A 16960-nucleotide genomic window follows, 5' to 3' on the forward strand; every position below is an offset into this window, starting at 1 on the left:
TCTGAATCTGTATCAGCTAATTTATTGTATTTTTTCATTATTTTAAATTGTGCCTGAACAATAATGTTTGGAGTAATGTAAACCAGTTTTTAATCTTCAACATCAGGAGTTTGAGTAATCAGCTAAGTTTTAAAAGAGAGCTGTGAGAATCATTTTAACTGTATATGGGAAGATTTATGCATGTACTGTATCTGGTATTCACTTAATCCTTTTACATATACAGTACTGACAGTTGATATCTTTGCCATGATTTCTGTTCAAATTAGTATTTTCTGTGAATTTATTGAGCAGAAAGTAGGAGAATAGAAGGGAGTATGTATAGTAGGGTACACAGAAAGTTGGCCAGTTTTACCTAGTGTTGATTTTTCAGTGTAAAATGTCTAGTGTTGATTCAGGAGTTACATTCAACACTCAGTAGTGTAAAATAACCCTGTGTTGGTATTAATAAACAGAGTTGAGTGTGATTGTCATTTTTATCTGTGTGGAGTAAAACATTCAAACACACCCATCATTATCATATTTCCCAGCATGCTCTATTGCAAGTTGATTTTCAGAATTGTTTGTTTCAATGTCTGCATTTTGGCATGCATATTGATTGGTTGATTAATCTTACGCTACACAAAGATAAATAACATACATTTTATAAACTAATCCAATCTGTTAGTATTTGTACTTACTGCACCTGTTACTGCGATGGTTGTCCTTGTTTATCCAGAGTGACTTACAGTAGTGAGTTTGTATAATTTTTTTGTACTTGTTTTTTATTTTTGGTGTTGGTCCCCATGGGAATCGAACCCACAAGTGCTCTACCAACTCAGCCACACAGCTGATTTCCCACTGATCGATGCATCGCTCCCGCACTTAAAAATAACTACACTTTCTTCCTTCTTTGAGTTTGTGCCGTCTTCAAGTCAAAAGAAAAGACGGAGGCAAACCCTCTCAGATGATCATCCCTAAAACCTAAAACATCTGCATAGTAGGAGGTGCCATTAGCTTTTTCAGGGTAACAAGTACTGCCCTAAGGGTTTACGTTACTCCATAGAATTGGTAATAACAAAAGTGGTAATACAGTAATAACATGGTAATAAAACACAGTAATAACATAGTATAAAAAGTAATAACATGTTAATAAATAAGTGTTGTGTGCTTTGGCATTGCGTGTATGAACAATGGTGATATTGTCTCTCTCTCCCCTCCTGTCTCTGTTCATGCATGTTTTATTTTGCTGAGAGTTCAAAGAAGACACTTCCAAACCTCTGGTAGCACAGACTGTTCTGTCTAGTGTTTACAGACTAGAATAAAAGACTGAGAGATGAGTGCACCAATCTGACCTGTCACCTGAGTGGTTAATTGCTCTAACTACCAGTCTGTGTACAGGGGTTAGTTGACCTCCTCCATAACATTCACAAACAACAACATGCCCTCACACACATGCAAACCCACTCACGAAAAATTCCCTCACACTCACACACACATACCTGGTTTGAAGGTGTGTGACAGGTGTTTGGTTGTTGCGTGCCAAAGAACTGAAGACTTCAGCTGCCTTTACAGTCATTACTCAGAAAGGGAGATTCTTCAAGGGAATTTCAATTTGCTGTGGGCTAAACAGTGTTTTGGTTATGATGTGAGCTCTGTAAATGGACATTCTGGATGTATGTGTGTGACCCTAACTTGACTAAACAGTCTACTCTAACATTTCTTATTGATATTTGTCACGTTATTGTCCTCAATGGCTGCCCTATATACATAGACTTGGAATCACTGGCCACTTTAATAATAGAACACTAGTCACTTTAATAATGTTTACATACTGCTTTACTCATACATGTACAGGATATACTGTATTATGTTCTACTGGATTTTAGCCAATGCCACTCCGACATTGCTTGATCTAATATTTTATATATTTCTTAATTCCATTATTTTACTTTTAGATGTGTGTATTGTTGTGAATTGTTAGATACTACTGCACTGATGGAGCAAGGAACACAAGCATTTCGCTACAACCGCAATAACATAAATATGTGTATGTGACAAATACAATTTGAATTGAATTCCATGTATTTGCAACGGTGATTGTTAGATAACCGAACCTGCGTTGCAATAAGAAGTCATGCAAATTGTTGGAGGTCATTGAGCAAGTCCCTAATGACGAGCAGAGAGTGGCGTGTAAGCCATAGCCATATATGAACAGAGAAGCCTATTTCAAACGGGTGTGATCCTGATGATGTTTACGTTGAATGCTGGACTTGTATGGAATAATGTCCGTCCCATGGCCTCTCACGCTATCGTCTCCCTCTCCCATCACAAAGCTGTACGTAATGCTTAGTGTGATTATATACTTCATGTGTATGCTTAAGAAATCAGACTTTGACTGTGTCATGAGCTCCCCTTTCTCACGCGAACTGCAAGTGCAGGGACGCTGCGCTGAGGTGCACGGGCGGTGAGTGGGCGAAAGCCCAGCGACTGGCATTATCCATCATAATGAGTTTGGCAATTATACGGTGTGTAGGCCTATCTCGGATACAAAAAATAAGCGATTTAGAGCGTCTCTCAATGTTCATATGCCTCACAGTGGAAAATGTAGTCTATTTTTTTTCAGAATTTAAATTACACGTTGGCGTCTTATCTTGTTGGAGTTACACTACACTTTCCTCAAAAGCCTGCACATTTTGGGTTGCCTACTAGTTGTAATCCAGGATTCCAGGAATGATCATCCAAATGTTTAACTAATTAGGAAACTAATGATGAGGCTCTCTAATAGCCACACATTCATACACTGAAATCTGCACTTAAATGTCTTGAGACGTCTTCAAGTTGAATTATGCTAATTATTTAAATTTAACAATAAAGTTAACCCATTGTGAATGATACAGTTAACCCCAAACCGAATGTATAACTGTCATGGCTGTTGAAAGGTGCGGAACAAGGTGCAGCGTGGTGAGCGTACATGTTCTTTAATTAAGAAAAGACGCAGAACAAAACACTACACTACACTACACTACACTACACTACACTACACTACACTACACTACACAACAAAACAAAACAAAACAGTGAGGTTTAAGACTAAGTGCCATAAAGAAAGTCAACTTCCCACAAAGATAGGCGGGAAAAAGGCTACGTAAGAATGGTTCCCAATCAGAGACAACAATAGACAGCTGTCCCTGATTGAGAACCATACCCGGCCAAAACATAGAAATAGAAAATCATAGAAACACAAAACATAGAATTCCCACCCCAACTCACGCCTTGACAATAACACATTAGGTCTTGGAAGTTGAAATACAGGCAAGACAAAAAAATAGAGGCATATTGTCAAGTAGACAAAAGCCAATTAATATAAATCAATTTACATGATGAAAATTATGATATAGAAAACAACTTAAATAAAACAACAAAGAGATAAGCGAATGCTTAAAATATAGCCTAATTAACCATATCTGTCTTCAATAAAAACTCAAAACTCAAACTCAATAAAAACATCCATGCCTTTTCTATGGCCTATGCCTACAAACCAATAGTAAACCATTTCAGCATGTTTATTTGTATATGGACAGGCCATTGTGTCCCGAATGATAGAGATATGCGTACATAAAAACGGTTTGGTTAAATGTCTAATTATGCATGTGGATATTAAATTAGGAATTTTGTCGAGTGAGATTTCTCAGCAACAAGTTATGTTTATCAATCAAAGCATATAGGCTAACAGCCAGGCTAATATGATGCTGGTTAACAGGAAAAGCTTATATGCATCCAAAATACGTTGTTGAAATAATATCATTTCATTCTGAGTCGATAGGCTCATTACCGCTGTTTCAGTTCATGGTCCAACTATGTTGGAAATCCCTCGTATTGCTGTGCAGAGTCGATATATATTCACTGTCAGTAGGCTATCTGGAATAGGATGTACATTTCCTATAAAAAGAGAGACTGTAAGGGTAATGATGAACTCATTCACCCTTTCACCCCTGCAGTGCTGACAGAATACTCCCCCACCCCCACACCCCAGCATCCTTAACCAAGGGCTGGGGGAGGCGAGGGCTTGGCCAAAACGCTCCCACGCAACTTGGCCAATCTTTAACTTGACTGCTAACAGGTACACGCACGCGATGGCATTTGACAGTTTTTATCACGACTTGTTTCAAAACAGACCCCGCTCAGAATGGTGTGTTGTAGATGCTGAGGTCTAGAAGACTCTATTCTGGGTCTTAATACATATAACTTACATTTGAGTAAGTTCCAATTGGGATATTGATTAACACAACAGGGATCCGAAGTCAAACACCTTGGATAGCTTACACAAGCAGACAAGACAATATAGTCTCTTATCTCAATCGAATGTTTTATCCTCCATGACACACTTGATAGGTTGGCTACATTTGTTTCCTATAAGTTAATAAGAAGCACACGTCTTCCCATTGTCCTTATATGCACCACCGTTATACTGTTGACAGGTTGGTTGAGTGAGATGTATCAAACTGTCAAAGATGAGTCTCTTGATTAAAAGTACTTCGGGGCTGTAAGTTGTCCCGCTTGGGATAGGCTACACCTTTGCACGCTATCGAAATCTGTTGCAATGAGTAGGCCTAAAGGAAAGATTGCCAAAGGGTTTATGACTTAATAACCAATGCGTAACAGTTTCCTGTTAATTAATTTATGGAACAAGTATTCAAAGAAGACATTTTGATGTTTGCTAATACTAACATATACAAATGAATACCACTGGAAACAGACTAGACACTGATGGTACATTTATTTTTGAAAATATTGTGGGCCCAAAGTGATTTAGCTTGTGTCCTTAAATTAGTTGTGGAAGAGTTCTTGTTCAATAGATCATTGAGAATAAATATTTGGATCAGGCCCTAAAATACTGTCATCCTTATACAATGTGCTTTATATAACTGTTTTCATGAATATGTTCCATATACTTTTAAGATAAATAGTTAATAACATGATAAGGAGTGGATTAATTGCCTTTTTTCAATATGGCTTATTAGCCTACTGCCTACCATAGCCTGCAATATTAAGCCCAATACCATAACATTCATGGTAATAAATTAATAATAAAAAACATATAAATATTTAGGCCTAAACAAATAAATAAAACAAAAAATACAAATATAATTACCACATCTATAACATTATAAGTAAAATGTGTAGTATGATGAATAGGTATGATAGTGATTATAGGTCTACATCTACATGGTTGTGCTTATGATTATGATGATATATTATGATTAAAAGTTAGTCTGATTGTATTATTGTATTGTTATTACACAATGACACATTTAACATGCTCTACTTCAATTGCAAATATAATCGGTGATCATTCCACAAATCAATGTATTCCTCTTACCTAACTGGCTTCTTCTGTATAGTCTGTTTTATAACTCCCTCCAACAGGCTAATGAATATCTGAAAAGAGACTCATCCAATCATTCTGATATGAACCTAAAATGCACGCATATCTAAAAATGTTTAAAATTCTAAATGTAAAAAAAGAACGTCGAATAGCCTACTGAGAATGACTTGTACGAAAATTAAATATGCAGTCTATTATATTTCTCTACGGTTAGACATTCCAAAATATTTTTATAACAAACTATATGAAATTGTATGTATATATTTTTTCAATAGGGCCCATCAATGATATATCAGTGAAAGCATGCACTCTTAGAAAAAAAAATCTTACTCCTTAGACGTTTCTTTTTATAATAAAGGCAAGCTTATATTGTATATACAGTACTCATTGATGTTTCCGCTTGATGCTGGCAAGCCAAGAGAGAGCGAGAGAGGTTACGTCACTCAGACATCAGCCAATGGAGCTGAGAAGCGCTCTATAAAAGAAGTTCCCATTCTTACTTTTAAGTACAGAGAAACGGAGTTATCTTATAGCAAGAGAAAAAGCTTTGTATAAATATAGCATCACCTGCAGACTTCTTCGATCTCCCTGCAAGTCGGCTCATTTGGCTCATAACGGAAGGTAATAAAAATGACTAATTTTGCATGTAATATATTTACATTTAATAAGGAACAAGGAAACATATGTTGGAATAGCAGGTGTCTTTTTGTTGTGAATGAAGTGTCGAAATAACATTTATTAATTCGTTTGCACATAATATTAGTACAGTTTTTTTTCCCTTTTTTTTCTCTTATATAGCAAGCTCCAACACGCATTATATACTGTTATCTTGTACCGTTTATTCTTGAGTCTTCTTTTTCGTATAATCTATTCGGAAAAAAAAATGTACGTACGTGTAGGCAATATAACAGTTTAAGGTCTTCATTATTTTTATTTTTTTTACACTATACAGCCTTTTATGTAGCCTATGTTTAATGGTACGAGACTGGTAGAGTAAGGAGGTTTGCAAAAGCGTGAAAGGTGTGAGTGCACCATACGTAAAATTCATGCAATTTTCGAACAATGTTTTCCAGCAATGTTTATTACTCAGCTGGAGTATCTTTCTCGCTCACTATTAATCACTAAAACATCTACCTCTCTTTACAGATTGTGCAGAAGCCACAAATAAAACATACAAATGGTTCTCATGATACTACCCATTATCGGCTCAGTCTCTGCATCTGAGGGGCTGGTGGCCATGGTAACACTATGCCTGGTGTACATGATCATGAAGTACATGCACACAGAGATCCCTGAGGGACTGAAACGGCTCCCAGGACCAAAGCCCCTTCCCATCATCGGGAATGTGCTGGAGGTGCACAATAACCCTCACCTCAGCCTGACTGCCATGAGCGAGCGCTACGGCTCAGTCTTCCAGATCCAAATAGGGATGCGGCCTGTGGTTGTTCTGAGTGGCAGTGAGACAGTCCGCCAGGCTCTTATCAAGCAAGGGGAAGACTTCGCCGGGAGGCCCGATCTATACAGCTTCAAATTCATCAACGACGGCAAGAGCTTGGCCTTCAGCACCGACAAGGCTGGGGTGTGGCGTGCCCGCCGCAAGCTAGCTATGAGCGCCCTCCGCTCTTTCGCCACCCTGGAGGGATCGACCCCAGAGTACTCCTGTGCCCTGGAGGAGCACGTCTGCAAGGAGGGAGAGTACCTGGTAAAACAGCTGACTTCCGTCATGGATGTCAGTGGCAGCTTTGACCCCTTCCGCCATATTGTTGTATCGGTGGCCAACGTCATCTGTGGAATGTGCTTCGGCCGGCGCTACAGCCATGATGACCAGGAGCTGTTGGGCTTGGTGAACATGAGTGATGAGTTTGGGCAGGTGGTGGGCAGCGGCAACCCTGCAGACTTCATTCCCATCCTTCGTTACCTGCCCAACCGCACCATGAAGAGGTTTATGGATATCAATGACCGTTTCAACACCTTTGTGCAGAAGATTGTCAGTGAGCACTATGACAGCTATGACAAGGTAAATAATACATTGCATCATGTTTCAAAAAATGTTTGATCTATTGCTGTTTGTTGTCTGTGATACTGATTGTCCATTGTTCTGTTTTCAGGACAACATCCGTGACATCACTGACTCCCTCATTGACCACTGTGAGGACAGGAAACTAGATGAGAACGCCAACGTCCAGGTGTCTGATGAGAAGATTGTGGGCATTGTCAATGATCTGTTTGGGGCAGGTGAGTTGAGTTAAAATAACGCAACAGTTATGCTGAGTCACTCCATATCATTTGAACAAATGTACATTTGTAAGATGTTTTAATTATGCAATGCGGCTTCTGTCTCCCTCTCAAGGTTTTGACACCATCAGCACAGCTTTGTCATGGGCTGTTGTGTACCTTGTAGCTTACCCAGAGATCCAGGAAAGACTGCATCAGGAACTGAGTAAGTTGAAACTTGCTAGTTTTAACAGATAGTTCTGTTCCTTAAATGAAATGAGTCATTCACAGAGAGATCCTATAAATCAGTTCTATATGTAATTATATGGAGTCATGATTCAAAATATTGTGGCTTACTGACCTGTCACTACGCATCCCATTCTTTTTTGATAACCAATGTTCTCTATTGTCCTCCCAACAGAGGAAAAGGTGGGAATGATTCGCACTCCCCGTCTCTCAGACAAAATCAACTTACCTCTGCTGGAAGCCTTCATCCTGGAGATCTTCCGGCACTCTTCCTTCCTGCCGTTCACCATCCCACACTGGTGAGTTGCACTTGCACCTGCTAAAAACACAAATGTACAATATCAGCTAAACAGACATTTACAATATCAGCCAAACACACATTTGCAATGTTAGCCAAACAGACATTTACAATATCAGTTACACATTATAGACACATATGGCATGGTCTAACTCTGGTATTGTCAATATTTTTTCAGCACAGTCAAGGATACATCGCTCAATGGCTACTTCATTCCCAAGGACACCTGTGTCTTCATCAACCAGTGGCAGGTCAACCATGACCCGTGAGTAGGATTTTCAAACTAAAACTTCTCAACTCCATTACTATGCAACTACTGTGCAACAACAGTGTTGTTACTGCAGTAATTACAGTGTTACTACACAGGTATAACATGAACCTAATGTAAAATGTTACCTTTGTGGTCTTCAGGGAGCTGTGGAAGGAGCCTTCTTCATTCAACCCTGACCGTTTCCTGAGTGCTGATGGCACAGAACTCAACAAATTGGAGGGGGAGAAGGTGCTCGTATTTGGCATGGGCAAGCGCCGCTGCATAGGTGAGGCCATCGGACGCAATGAGGTCTACCTCTTCTTGGCTATCCTGCTCCAAAGGCTGTGCTTCCAGGAGAAACCTGGGCACCCGCTGGACATGACCCCAGAGTACGGCCTCACCATGAAGCACAAGCGCTGTCAGCTGAAGGCTAGCCTGCGGCCATGGGGGCAGGAAGAGTGAGGGCCATGGTCACATTTATGATTCTCAACATCACTATAACTGATTTATAGTTAGCCCTACATACTTGATGGCATGAGGGCACATTTTCTCTCTAGGAAAGACTGGGCTTGACACCTCTCTTGATTCATAGGAGTATTAACAGTGAGGGAAAACTGAGTCAAATTGTAGACAATTTGAAATCGAAAAATTATAAAAAAAATTATAATAATAAAATTATAATCTGAAACACGGTTTGTAGATGGATTCCAAACAAGTGTTGAATTGGATAAAAGACCTTCACAAACTCATAGAGGTGATTGGTTTCTATGACCAGCATACTACAGGCCCTACTACAGTTTGTCAGGTGTTTCTTCAGGAGATATCAGGAGAGACTATAGCTGTTTAGCTGCCTTTTTGTCTACATAATTGTGTTTTACTTCTCCTCTTGTTTTGATCACAGCTCATATACTGTATCAGATCACTTTAAAGAGGATGAATCTATAAAACATACACATAAACCCATGGTGGGGTGTTAAAGAGCATTGTTTTTAGTTCCATGTTTGTGTAGAATATTTTGCTACATTGCCTGTTCTCGTACTTTTGAGTTATTGTTCAGGTGGTCATAGATCACAGGTAGTTGAATGGATGTATCCTCCCATTTCTAAGCTAGATATTTTTTATTCCACTGAATAAATCAGTAAAATGTGGACACAACACACTGAAGCTATGTTTGTATGCCACCAACATGTGATCCTTTTTTGAAATGTGCCTAAAATGTGTATATATTGTGGTGACTTATTATGGTGGCTTTGTATGACTTTATCAGGATACTAAAATATGTATGTATTACTGACTGTGTTATAAATGTCAACATTTTATAATGTAACGAAGGACTCTTGTAAACTAAAGCCCAAACTGTACACACTATGCACTGTGTTGTTGATAGCTATCTAGGTAGCTACTGAAATAAAAGCTGAAAATGAAAGAAAATCAATTAACTTGTGCTCTTTTTTCTTGAGTGTGTTGACCTATCTCATTGGCAACCCATGCAACAATTCACAAGCTAATATACACAGGCCAACTATTAGGAGAGGACGTCGGTATTTGGCTGACCAAAGAGTAAATCTGTGACACTACTAGATAAGATAGGGTTGGATATCATCACTTACCCGTGTACAAGACTTGGACTTCTACTATAAAAACAATCAGCACACAAACTGAGCACGTTTTATGAGTAAATAAGCTATACACTTGCCATTGGTGCAATGATTTAAAACAACCTTTGTTGGTATTATAAATAATGCCTTAATTGTTTATAATAATTGCATTTACCTTAATACACCTTTGCAGCAACATGTGCCCTCATTGGTGCCCTCATTGGTGCCCCCCTCCCGCAAAACAATCAATGAACGCTGGTGGGGAAAGCTAAGGAAGTGACGTTGTGAACAGGAAACAACACTGATTCTTCGAGTTCAGAAAGTTTTGTTAGCAAACTAGCAAATTCATCACAAAAAAACTCATCATACACAAAAACAAGGTATACTCTTTTCAATTTTAGTAGCTACCTATTTAGTTAGTTAGCGTTAGCTAGCCATCTTCTCGAATGGAACAGCTAGCCAATTACGTTATTTGGTTAGTTAGCTAGATACCGATTTAACACAGTGATAGCTAACTAGGGTATTTGACAGCTACATTGCCAGTTTGTTTCCTACCTAGCTAGCTAGCTAACGATGTAATTGCCAGAGTAAGTAAGTGATGAGTGAGTAGCCAGTTTACGTTAGATAGCTAACGTTAGTAGTAATCTACAAAAGTCGGTGGTTACCCCTGCTGTTAGCCCATTGTATAGCTAATGTAACTGGTATGGAACTCATATTTTAGACCTGTAACCATGTCCTTAGACTGTGTTCCACCATTAATGTCTCATTGGTCAGAAAGCTATAATGTATTTGTGAAGTTGTTGTCTGTCTTCCATATATGCCTAGATCCAGAGAGAATGGCTGCAGACTGGCTGGGAAGTCTGGTGTCAATAAACTGTGGACCAACCTTGGGCATGTACCAGGGAGAAGTGTCATCTGTGGACCAGACTAGTCAGACCATCTCTCTCAGACAACCTTTCCACAATGGGGTCAGGTGCCCTGTCCCTGAGGTCACCTTCAGGTAAGGCTTTCACATGGTGAAGTACAGAAAGATTAGCCTGCGTCACAGATTTCAGGAAATAATTTGCGGTGACAATGACATAGGAGTTGGCATTTGGCAAGACGGCACAAACAGATCTGAGACTCAGGCTACAGACATACTAGTTACATTCTGTGCATTGATCTAGTTATTTCACAAAGACATAGGGGCCTACTTATTTGTTTTAAGCAATCTGCTGTTAACATGTCAATGTTTACATTCTGTGCAGTGCTATGGACATCAGAGAGCTCAAGTTCCTGGATATCCAAACACAAAGTGGTGTCAGCAGAGCCAGTGCTGGACAGGGGATCTTGTCTGATTCAGGCGTCATATCTTCAGGGCAGAGTGGTCAGAATAGCAGAGGTGGTTACCCTGCCAACAACACCCATTGCACCACCGCTCCTATTACCATTTTACGCAAAGGTGAGATGAGAGGACTAGTTTGGGAGTTGTATTTTTCAAACTGGTTGCAAGGCCCTGACGCAACATCCCCTCAGCTAACAACAATTGGGCTGGGGGACTTTTTATACACTGGTAGTGGAACACCACCTTCTATCAGCAGTTCTCCAGAAGCCACAAAGAGTGCTGTCTGACTGAGTGCATTTGAATAGGCCACATGCTTCAGACCCCTTGACTTTTTCCACATTTTGTTACGTTACAGCATTATAAAATGGATATAAAAAACATCTACACACAATACCACATACTGGAAAAGCAATAACAGGTTTTTAGAAATGTTTGCAAATGTATTAAATATCAGAAATACCTTATTTAAGTATTCAGACCCTTTGCTATGAGACTCAATTGAGCTTTGGTGCATCCTGTTTCCATAGGACCCCCCCCCCCCAGTCTAAACTGAGCAATCGGGGGAGAAGGGCCTTGGCAGGGAGGTAACCAAGAACCCAATGGTGACTCTGATAGAGCTCCAGAGTTCCTCTGTGAGGAAGGACACCCCATCAATCAGCACTCCACCAATCAGGCCTTTATGGTAGAGTGGCCAGACGGAAGCCACTCCTCAGTAAAAGGCACATGACAGCCCGCTTGGAGTTTGCCAAAAGGCACCTAAAGGATTCTCAGACCATAAGAAACAAGACTCTCTGGCCTGAAGAAACCAAGACTGAACTCTGGCCCGAATGCCAAGCGTCACGTCTAGAGGAAACCTGGCACCATCTCACGGTGAAGCATGGTGGTGGCAGCATCATGCTGTGGGGATGTTTTTCAGCGGCAGGGACTGGGAGGCAAAGATGAACAGAGTAAAGTACAGAGAGATCCTTGAAGAAAACCTGCTCCAGAGCACTCAGGACCTCAGACTGGGGTGAAGGTTCACCTTCCAACAGGACAATGACCCTAAGCACACAGCCAAGACAACGCTGGAGTGGCTTTGGGACAAGTCTCTGAATGTCCTTGAGTGGCCCAGCCAGAGCCTGGACTCTGAACCCTATTAAACATCTCTGGAGAAACCTTAAAATAGCTGTGTAGCAAAACTCCCCATCCAACCTGACAGCTTGAGAGGATCTGAAGAGAAGAATGGAAGAAACTCCCCAAATACAGGTGTGCCAAGCTTGCAGCGTCATACCTAAGAAGACTTGAGGCTGTAATCGCTGCCAAAGGTGCTTCAAAAAAGTACTGAGTAAAGGATCTGAATACTTCTGTAAATGGTATATTTCTGTATGAAATAAACGTTCACGTGATGGGAGAAGGGCACAACGGCCACTGGCTGCAAAGGCATGGATTTTTTAGGGTGCATTACAGCCACAAAGGGGATGCCGCTGTGAAATTTGGGGCGCTGTCAAGTGCTTGTCAAATTGTGAATGAGAGACAAATGAAGTGTACAGCCTGAGAAAAAACAAAGGAGAGCTCATGCCTGTCAAGCAACTTTTTTTCAAGTCATCATTAGTCGCATCGTGCAGCCTTACAATGTATTAAAAATCAAAACATATAGCCCAACGTTTGTAGAACAACTAAAGTTACATTAATAACTCTAAATTAAGCATATAGGAGTAGCTATTTCTTTGTTAACCGCTCAACACAGAATAGCCGCACGTGCGCACGCACTCAAATCATTTGGAGAAAATATTTATATTTTATTCAGCTATGTTCAATTGTATTCTTCATACTATAAAATAATGGCACAGAATTCTAAGCAAATCTTGTTGCTAAATTAACGAGTGTAGACTACAGCTATTTGGCATATCCAGATCAGGGCCTAACATAAGGACAACTCAGAGTATGCGTTTCTGTTCTTCTGAAATAGACAACTTTTTCTTCATATCATGTTTCTTTAGACCTGTTTAAAATAAATAATAGATTTATTGTGAAGGTGTAGGCTATATTACATGGATTTATGAGGCTTTTTAAAGTGTATATGTTCCAAAGGTCTGCAGCAGTGGCTTGTAGGCTCTGTGTGGAAGCCAGGAGATGCTAAATGTGTTTATGTTAATTAACGGTCAATTACCGTGAGACCGACCAGTTATTTGTTTGACAATCACCTGCTGATTAAATTTCGTGACCACCACGGTCCTAGTAATGTAACAAAATGTGGAAAAAGTCAAGGGGTCTGAATACTTTCTGAATGCACTATATATTGCACCAGACTCTTACACCATTTATTTAACCTTTTTATTTAACCATCACACTCAATGACTACATACATTTTTATCTCTGCCTCTGTTGCTTATGTGTGCTAGATGTAGGCTAATACATTTGACCTGCACTATATTTAGCCACTTCATGTGTTTACTCATTGAATTTGGTGCCAACTGTAACAGTTAATCCCATTTAGAAAGTACACTCAGCACATTATCACATTGGGAACGAGGCTATTTCTCAATTATGACATGTTTACATAAGACAGTTTAAGCACAGCCATGAACGTATTTCCCGCTATCTGACTGTGATTATAGAGCAGAAAGTTCTCATTGTTGATCTTTTTCCTTATTCAGTGACAGGAGGAAATGTGAAACTACAAGTATCAGTGTCACATGTAAATCCACTCCCTAATCTCTAGGATCTGCACAGCTTGTCAGCAGTCATTGAAGCCGAGCAAACACATTGCTTCACCTGGCATTTTTTTCTCTTTTTGATTATAGTAACATTTATGCACTTGTCTTTTCTGAGAGACACCTAGGCTCTGTGGGTAGGAAGGGAAAGGTTACACTGTTTTACCTGACCGGCACATTCATACATTTACAGCCTTGGTTTCTTTTGTTTGGTCCCTGCTCTGTTATTTCTGTTGATCAGACACAGAATTCCCTGCAGTGTATTGGGCACAGATGTTTTAGTAAATTATGAACCTCGATGTACTATGAGAATACTTTTCTGTCATTTCTGCCAGGAAAAATAACCACAACCCATAATCAAATCAAATTTTATTAACAATATAACAGGTGTAGGTAGACCTTACAGTGAAATGATTACTTATGAGCCCTTAACCAACAATGCAGTTAAAAAATATACGGATAAGAAATAAAGTAACAAGTAATTAAAGAGAAGCAGTAAAATAACAATAGCGAGACCATATATAGGGGGGTACCGGTACAGAGTCAATGCGCGGGGGCACCGGTTAGTTGAGGTAATATGTACATGTAGGTAGAGTTATTAAAGTGACTATGCATACATGATAACAGAGAGTAACAATGGTGTGTGGGGGGGGGGGGGGGGGGGGGATGCGAATAATCTGGGTTGCCATTTGGTTAGATGTTCAGGAGTTTTATGGCTTGGGGGTAGAAGCTGTTGAGAAGCCTCTTAGACCTAGACTTGGCTCTCCGCTACCGCTTGCTGTGCGGTAGCAGAGAGAACAGTTTATGACTAGGGTGGCTGGAGTCTTTTTAGTGCCTTCCTTTGACACCGCCTGGTATAGAGGTCTTGGGTGGCAGGAAGCTTGGCCCCAGTGATGTACTAGGCCGTTCGCACTACCCTCTGTAGTACCTTGCGGTCGGATGCCGAGCAGTTGCCATACCAGGCAGTGATGCGACCCGTCAGGATGATCTCGAAGGTGCCTCTGTAGAATCTTTTGAGGATCTGAGGACCCATGCCAAATCTTTTTAGTCTCTTGAGGGGAATAGGTTTTGTCGTGCCCTCTTTACGACTGTCTTGGTGTGCTTGGACCATGTATGTTTGTTAGTGATGTGGACGCCAAGGAACTTGAAGCTCTCAACCTGCTCCACTGCAGCCCCGTCGATGAGAATGGGGGCGTGCTCGGTCCTCTTTTTCCTTTAGTCCACAATCATCTCCTTTGTCTTGATCACGTTGAGGGAGAGGGTGTTGTCCTGGCACCACACGGCCAGGTCTCTGACCTCCTCCCCATAGGCTGTCTCTTTGGTGTTGTGTCATCAGCAAACTTAAAGATGGTGATGGAGTCGTGCTTGGCCGTGCAGTCATGAGTGAACAGGGAGTGCAGGAGTGGTCTGAGCACGCACTCCTGAAGGGCCCCTGTGTTGAGGATCAGCATGGCGGATGTGTTGTTACCAACCCTTACCACCTGGGGGCGGCCCATCAGGAAGTCTAGGATCCAGTTGCGGAGGGAGGTGTTTAGTCCCAGGGTCCTTAGCTTATTGGTGAGCTTTGAGGGCACTATGGTATTGAACACTGAGCTGTAGTCAATGAATAGCATTCTCACATAATGTTCAATTTGTCCAGGTGGGAAAGGGCAGTGTGAAGTGCAATTGAGATTGCATCATCTGTGGATCTGTTGGGGAACTATGGAAATTGGAGTGGATCTAGCATAATGGTGTTGATATGAGGGGGTCGGTAGTCATTTAGGCAGGTTACCTTAGTGTTCCTGGGCACAGGCACTATCGTGGTCTGCTTAAAACATGTTGGTTTTACAGACTTGGACAGGGAGAGGTTGAAAATGTCATTGAAGACACTTGCCAGTTGGTCAGCACATGCTCACCGTACAAGTCCTGGTAATCCGTCTGGCCTTGCGGCTTTGTGAATGTTGACCTGTTTAGAGGTCTTACTCACATCAGCTGCGGAAGGCATGATCACACAGTCTTCCGGAACAGCTGGTTCTCGCATGCATGTTTCAGTGTTATTTGCTTGGAAGCGAGCATAGAGGTGGTTTAGCTTGTCTGGTAGGCTTGCGTCACTGGGCAGCTCTCGGCTGTGCTTCCCTTTTGTAGTCTGTAATGGTTTACAAGCCCTGCCACATCCGACGAGCGTCAGAGCCGGTGTGGTACGATTCAGTCTTAGTTCTGTAATGACGCTTTTCCTGTTTGATGGTTCGTCGGAGGGCATAGCGGGATTTCTTATAAGCTTTCGGGTTGGAGTCTGCTCCTTGAAAGCGGCAGATCTAGCCTTTAGCTCAGTGGGGATGTTCCATGGCTTCTGGTTGGGGTATGTACTACGGTCACTGAGGGGACGATGTCATAGACACACTTATTGATGAAGCCAATGACTGATGTGGTGTACTCCTCAATGCCATCGGAGGAATCCCAGAACATATTCCAGTCTGTGCTAGCAGAACAGTCCTGTAGCTTAGCATCTGCTTCATCTGACCACTTTCTTATTGATCTAGTCACTGGTGCTTCCTGTTTTAATTTTTTGCTTGTAAGCAGGAATCAGGAGGATAGAATTATGGTCAGAGTTGCCAAATGGAGGGCGAGGGAGAGCTTTGTGTTATTTCCTGTGTGTGGAGTAAAGGTGGTCTAGAGTTGTTTTTTTTGTTTTGTTTTTTTCCCCTCTGGTTGCACATTTAACATGCTGATAGAAATTTGGTAAAACGGATTTAAGTTTCCCTGCATTAAAGTCCCCGGCTACTAGGATCGCCGCCTCTGGGTGAGCGCTTTCTTGTTTGCTTATGGCGGAATACAGCTCCTTCAATGCTGTCTTAATGCCAGCCTCAGTCTGTGGTGGTATGTAAACAGCTACGAAAAATACAGATGAAAACTCTAGGTAGATAGTGTAGTCTACAGATTATCATGAGATGCTCTACCTCAGGTGAGCAATAGCTCGAGACTTCCTTAGATAT

General features: G+C 41.0%; 2 protein-coding genes and 1 long non-coding RNA gene across 7 annotated transcripts in view; 2 read left to right on the top strand and 1 right to left on the bottom strand.

Moving 5' to 3' along the window:
* Positions 1-5874: 5874 nt before the first annotated feature.
* Positions 5875-9818, top strand: cyp1a3 (cytochrome P450 1A3). Its single transcript, NM_001124754.1, is given in 7 exon segments — positions 5875-5986; positions 6512-7382; positions 7474-7600; positions 7716-7805; positions 8001-8124; positions 8302-8388; positions 8535-9818. Coding segments are annotated over 6 exon segments (1569 nt in total). The 5' UTR covers positions 5875-5986; positions 6512-6542; the 3' UTR covers positions 8836-9818.
* The window catches only part of LOC118944477 (uncharacterized), a 28763-nt gene continuing 19857 nt past the window's right edge, over positions 8055-16960 (bottom strand). The window contains exon 3 of the long non-coding RNA XR_005039815.2: positions 8055-8144. This is a non-coding gene — a long non-coding RNA (uncharacterized LOC118944477). The remainder of the gene's footprint in view (positions 8145-16960) is intronic.
* Positions 10218-16960, top strand: part of LOC110506702 (enhancer of mRNA-decapping protein 3) — a 32394-nt gene continuing 25651 nt past the window's right edge. For all 5 annotated transcript variants that reach the window (XR_016492303.1, XR_016492305.1, XR_016492304.1 and 2 more), the window contains exons 1-3: positions 10218-10351; positions 10797-10971; positions 11219-11412. Coding sequence is in view for 2 of the 5 variants with exons in the window: in XM_021586516.3 (XP_021442191.3) it covers positions 10808-10971; positions 11219-11412 (358 nt within the window). In the remaining 3 variants the exon portion in view is untranslated. The remainder of the gene's footprint in view (positions 10352-10796; positions 10972-11218; positions 11413-16960) is intronic.

Source organism: Oncorhynchus mykiss, chromosome 26, assembly GCF_057628025.1.
Source record: "Oncorhynchus mykiss isolate SJ-2025 chromosome 26, ASM5762802v1, whole genome shotgun sequence".
Lineage (NCBI taxonomy): Eukaryota > Metazoa > Chordata > Actinopteri > Salmoniformes > Salmonidae > Oncorhynchus > Oncorhynchus mykiss.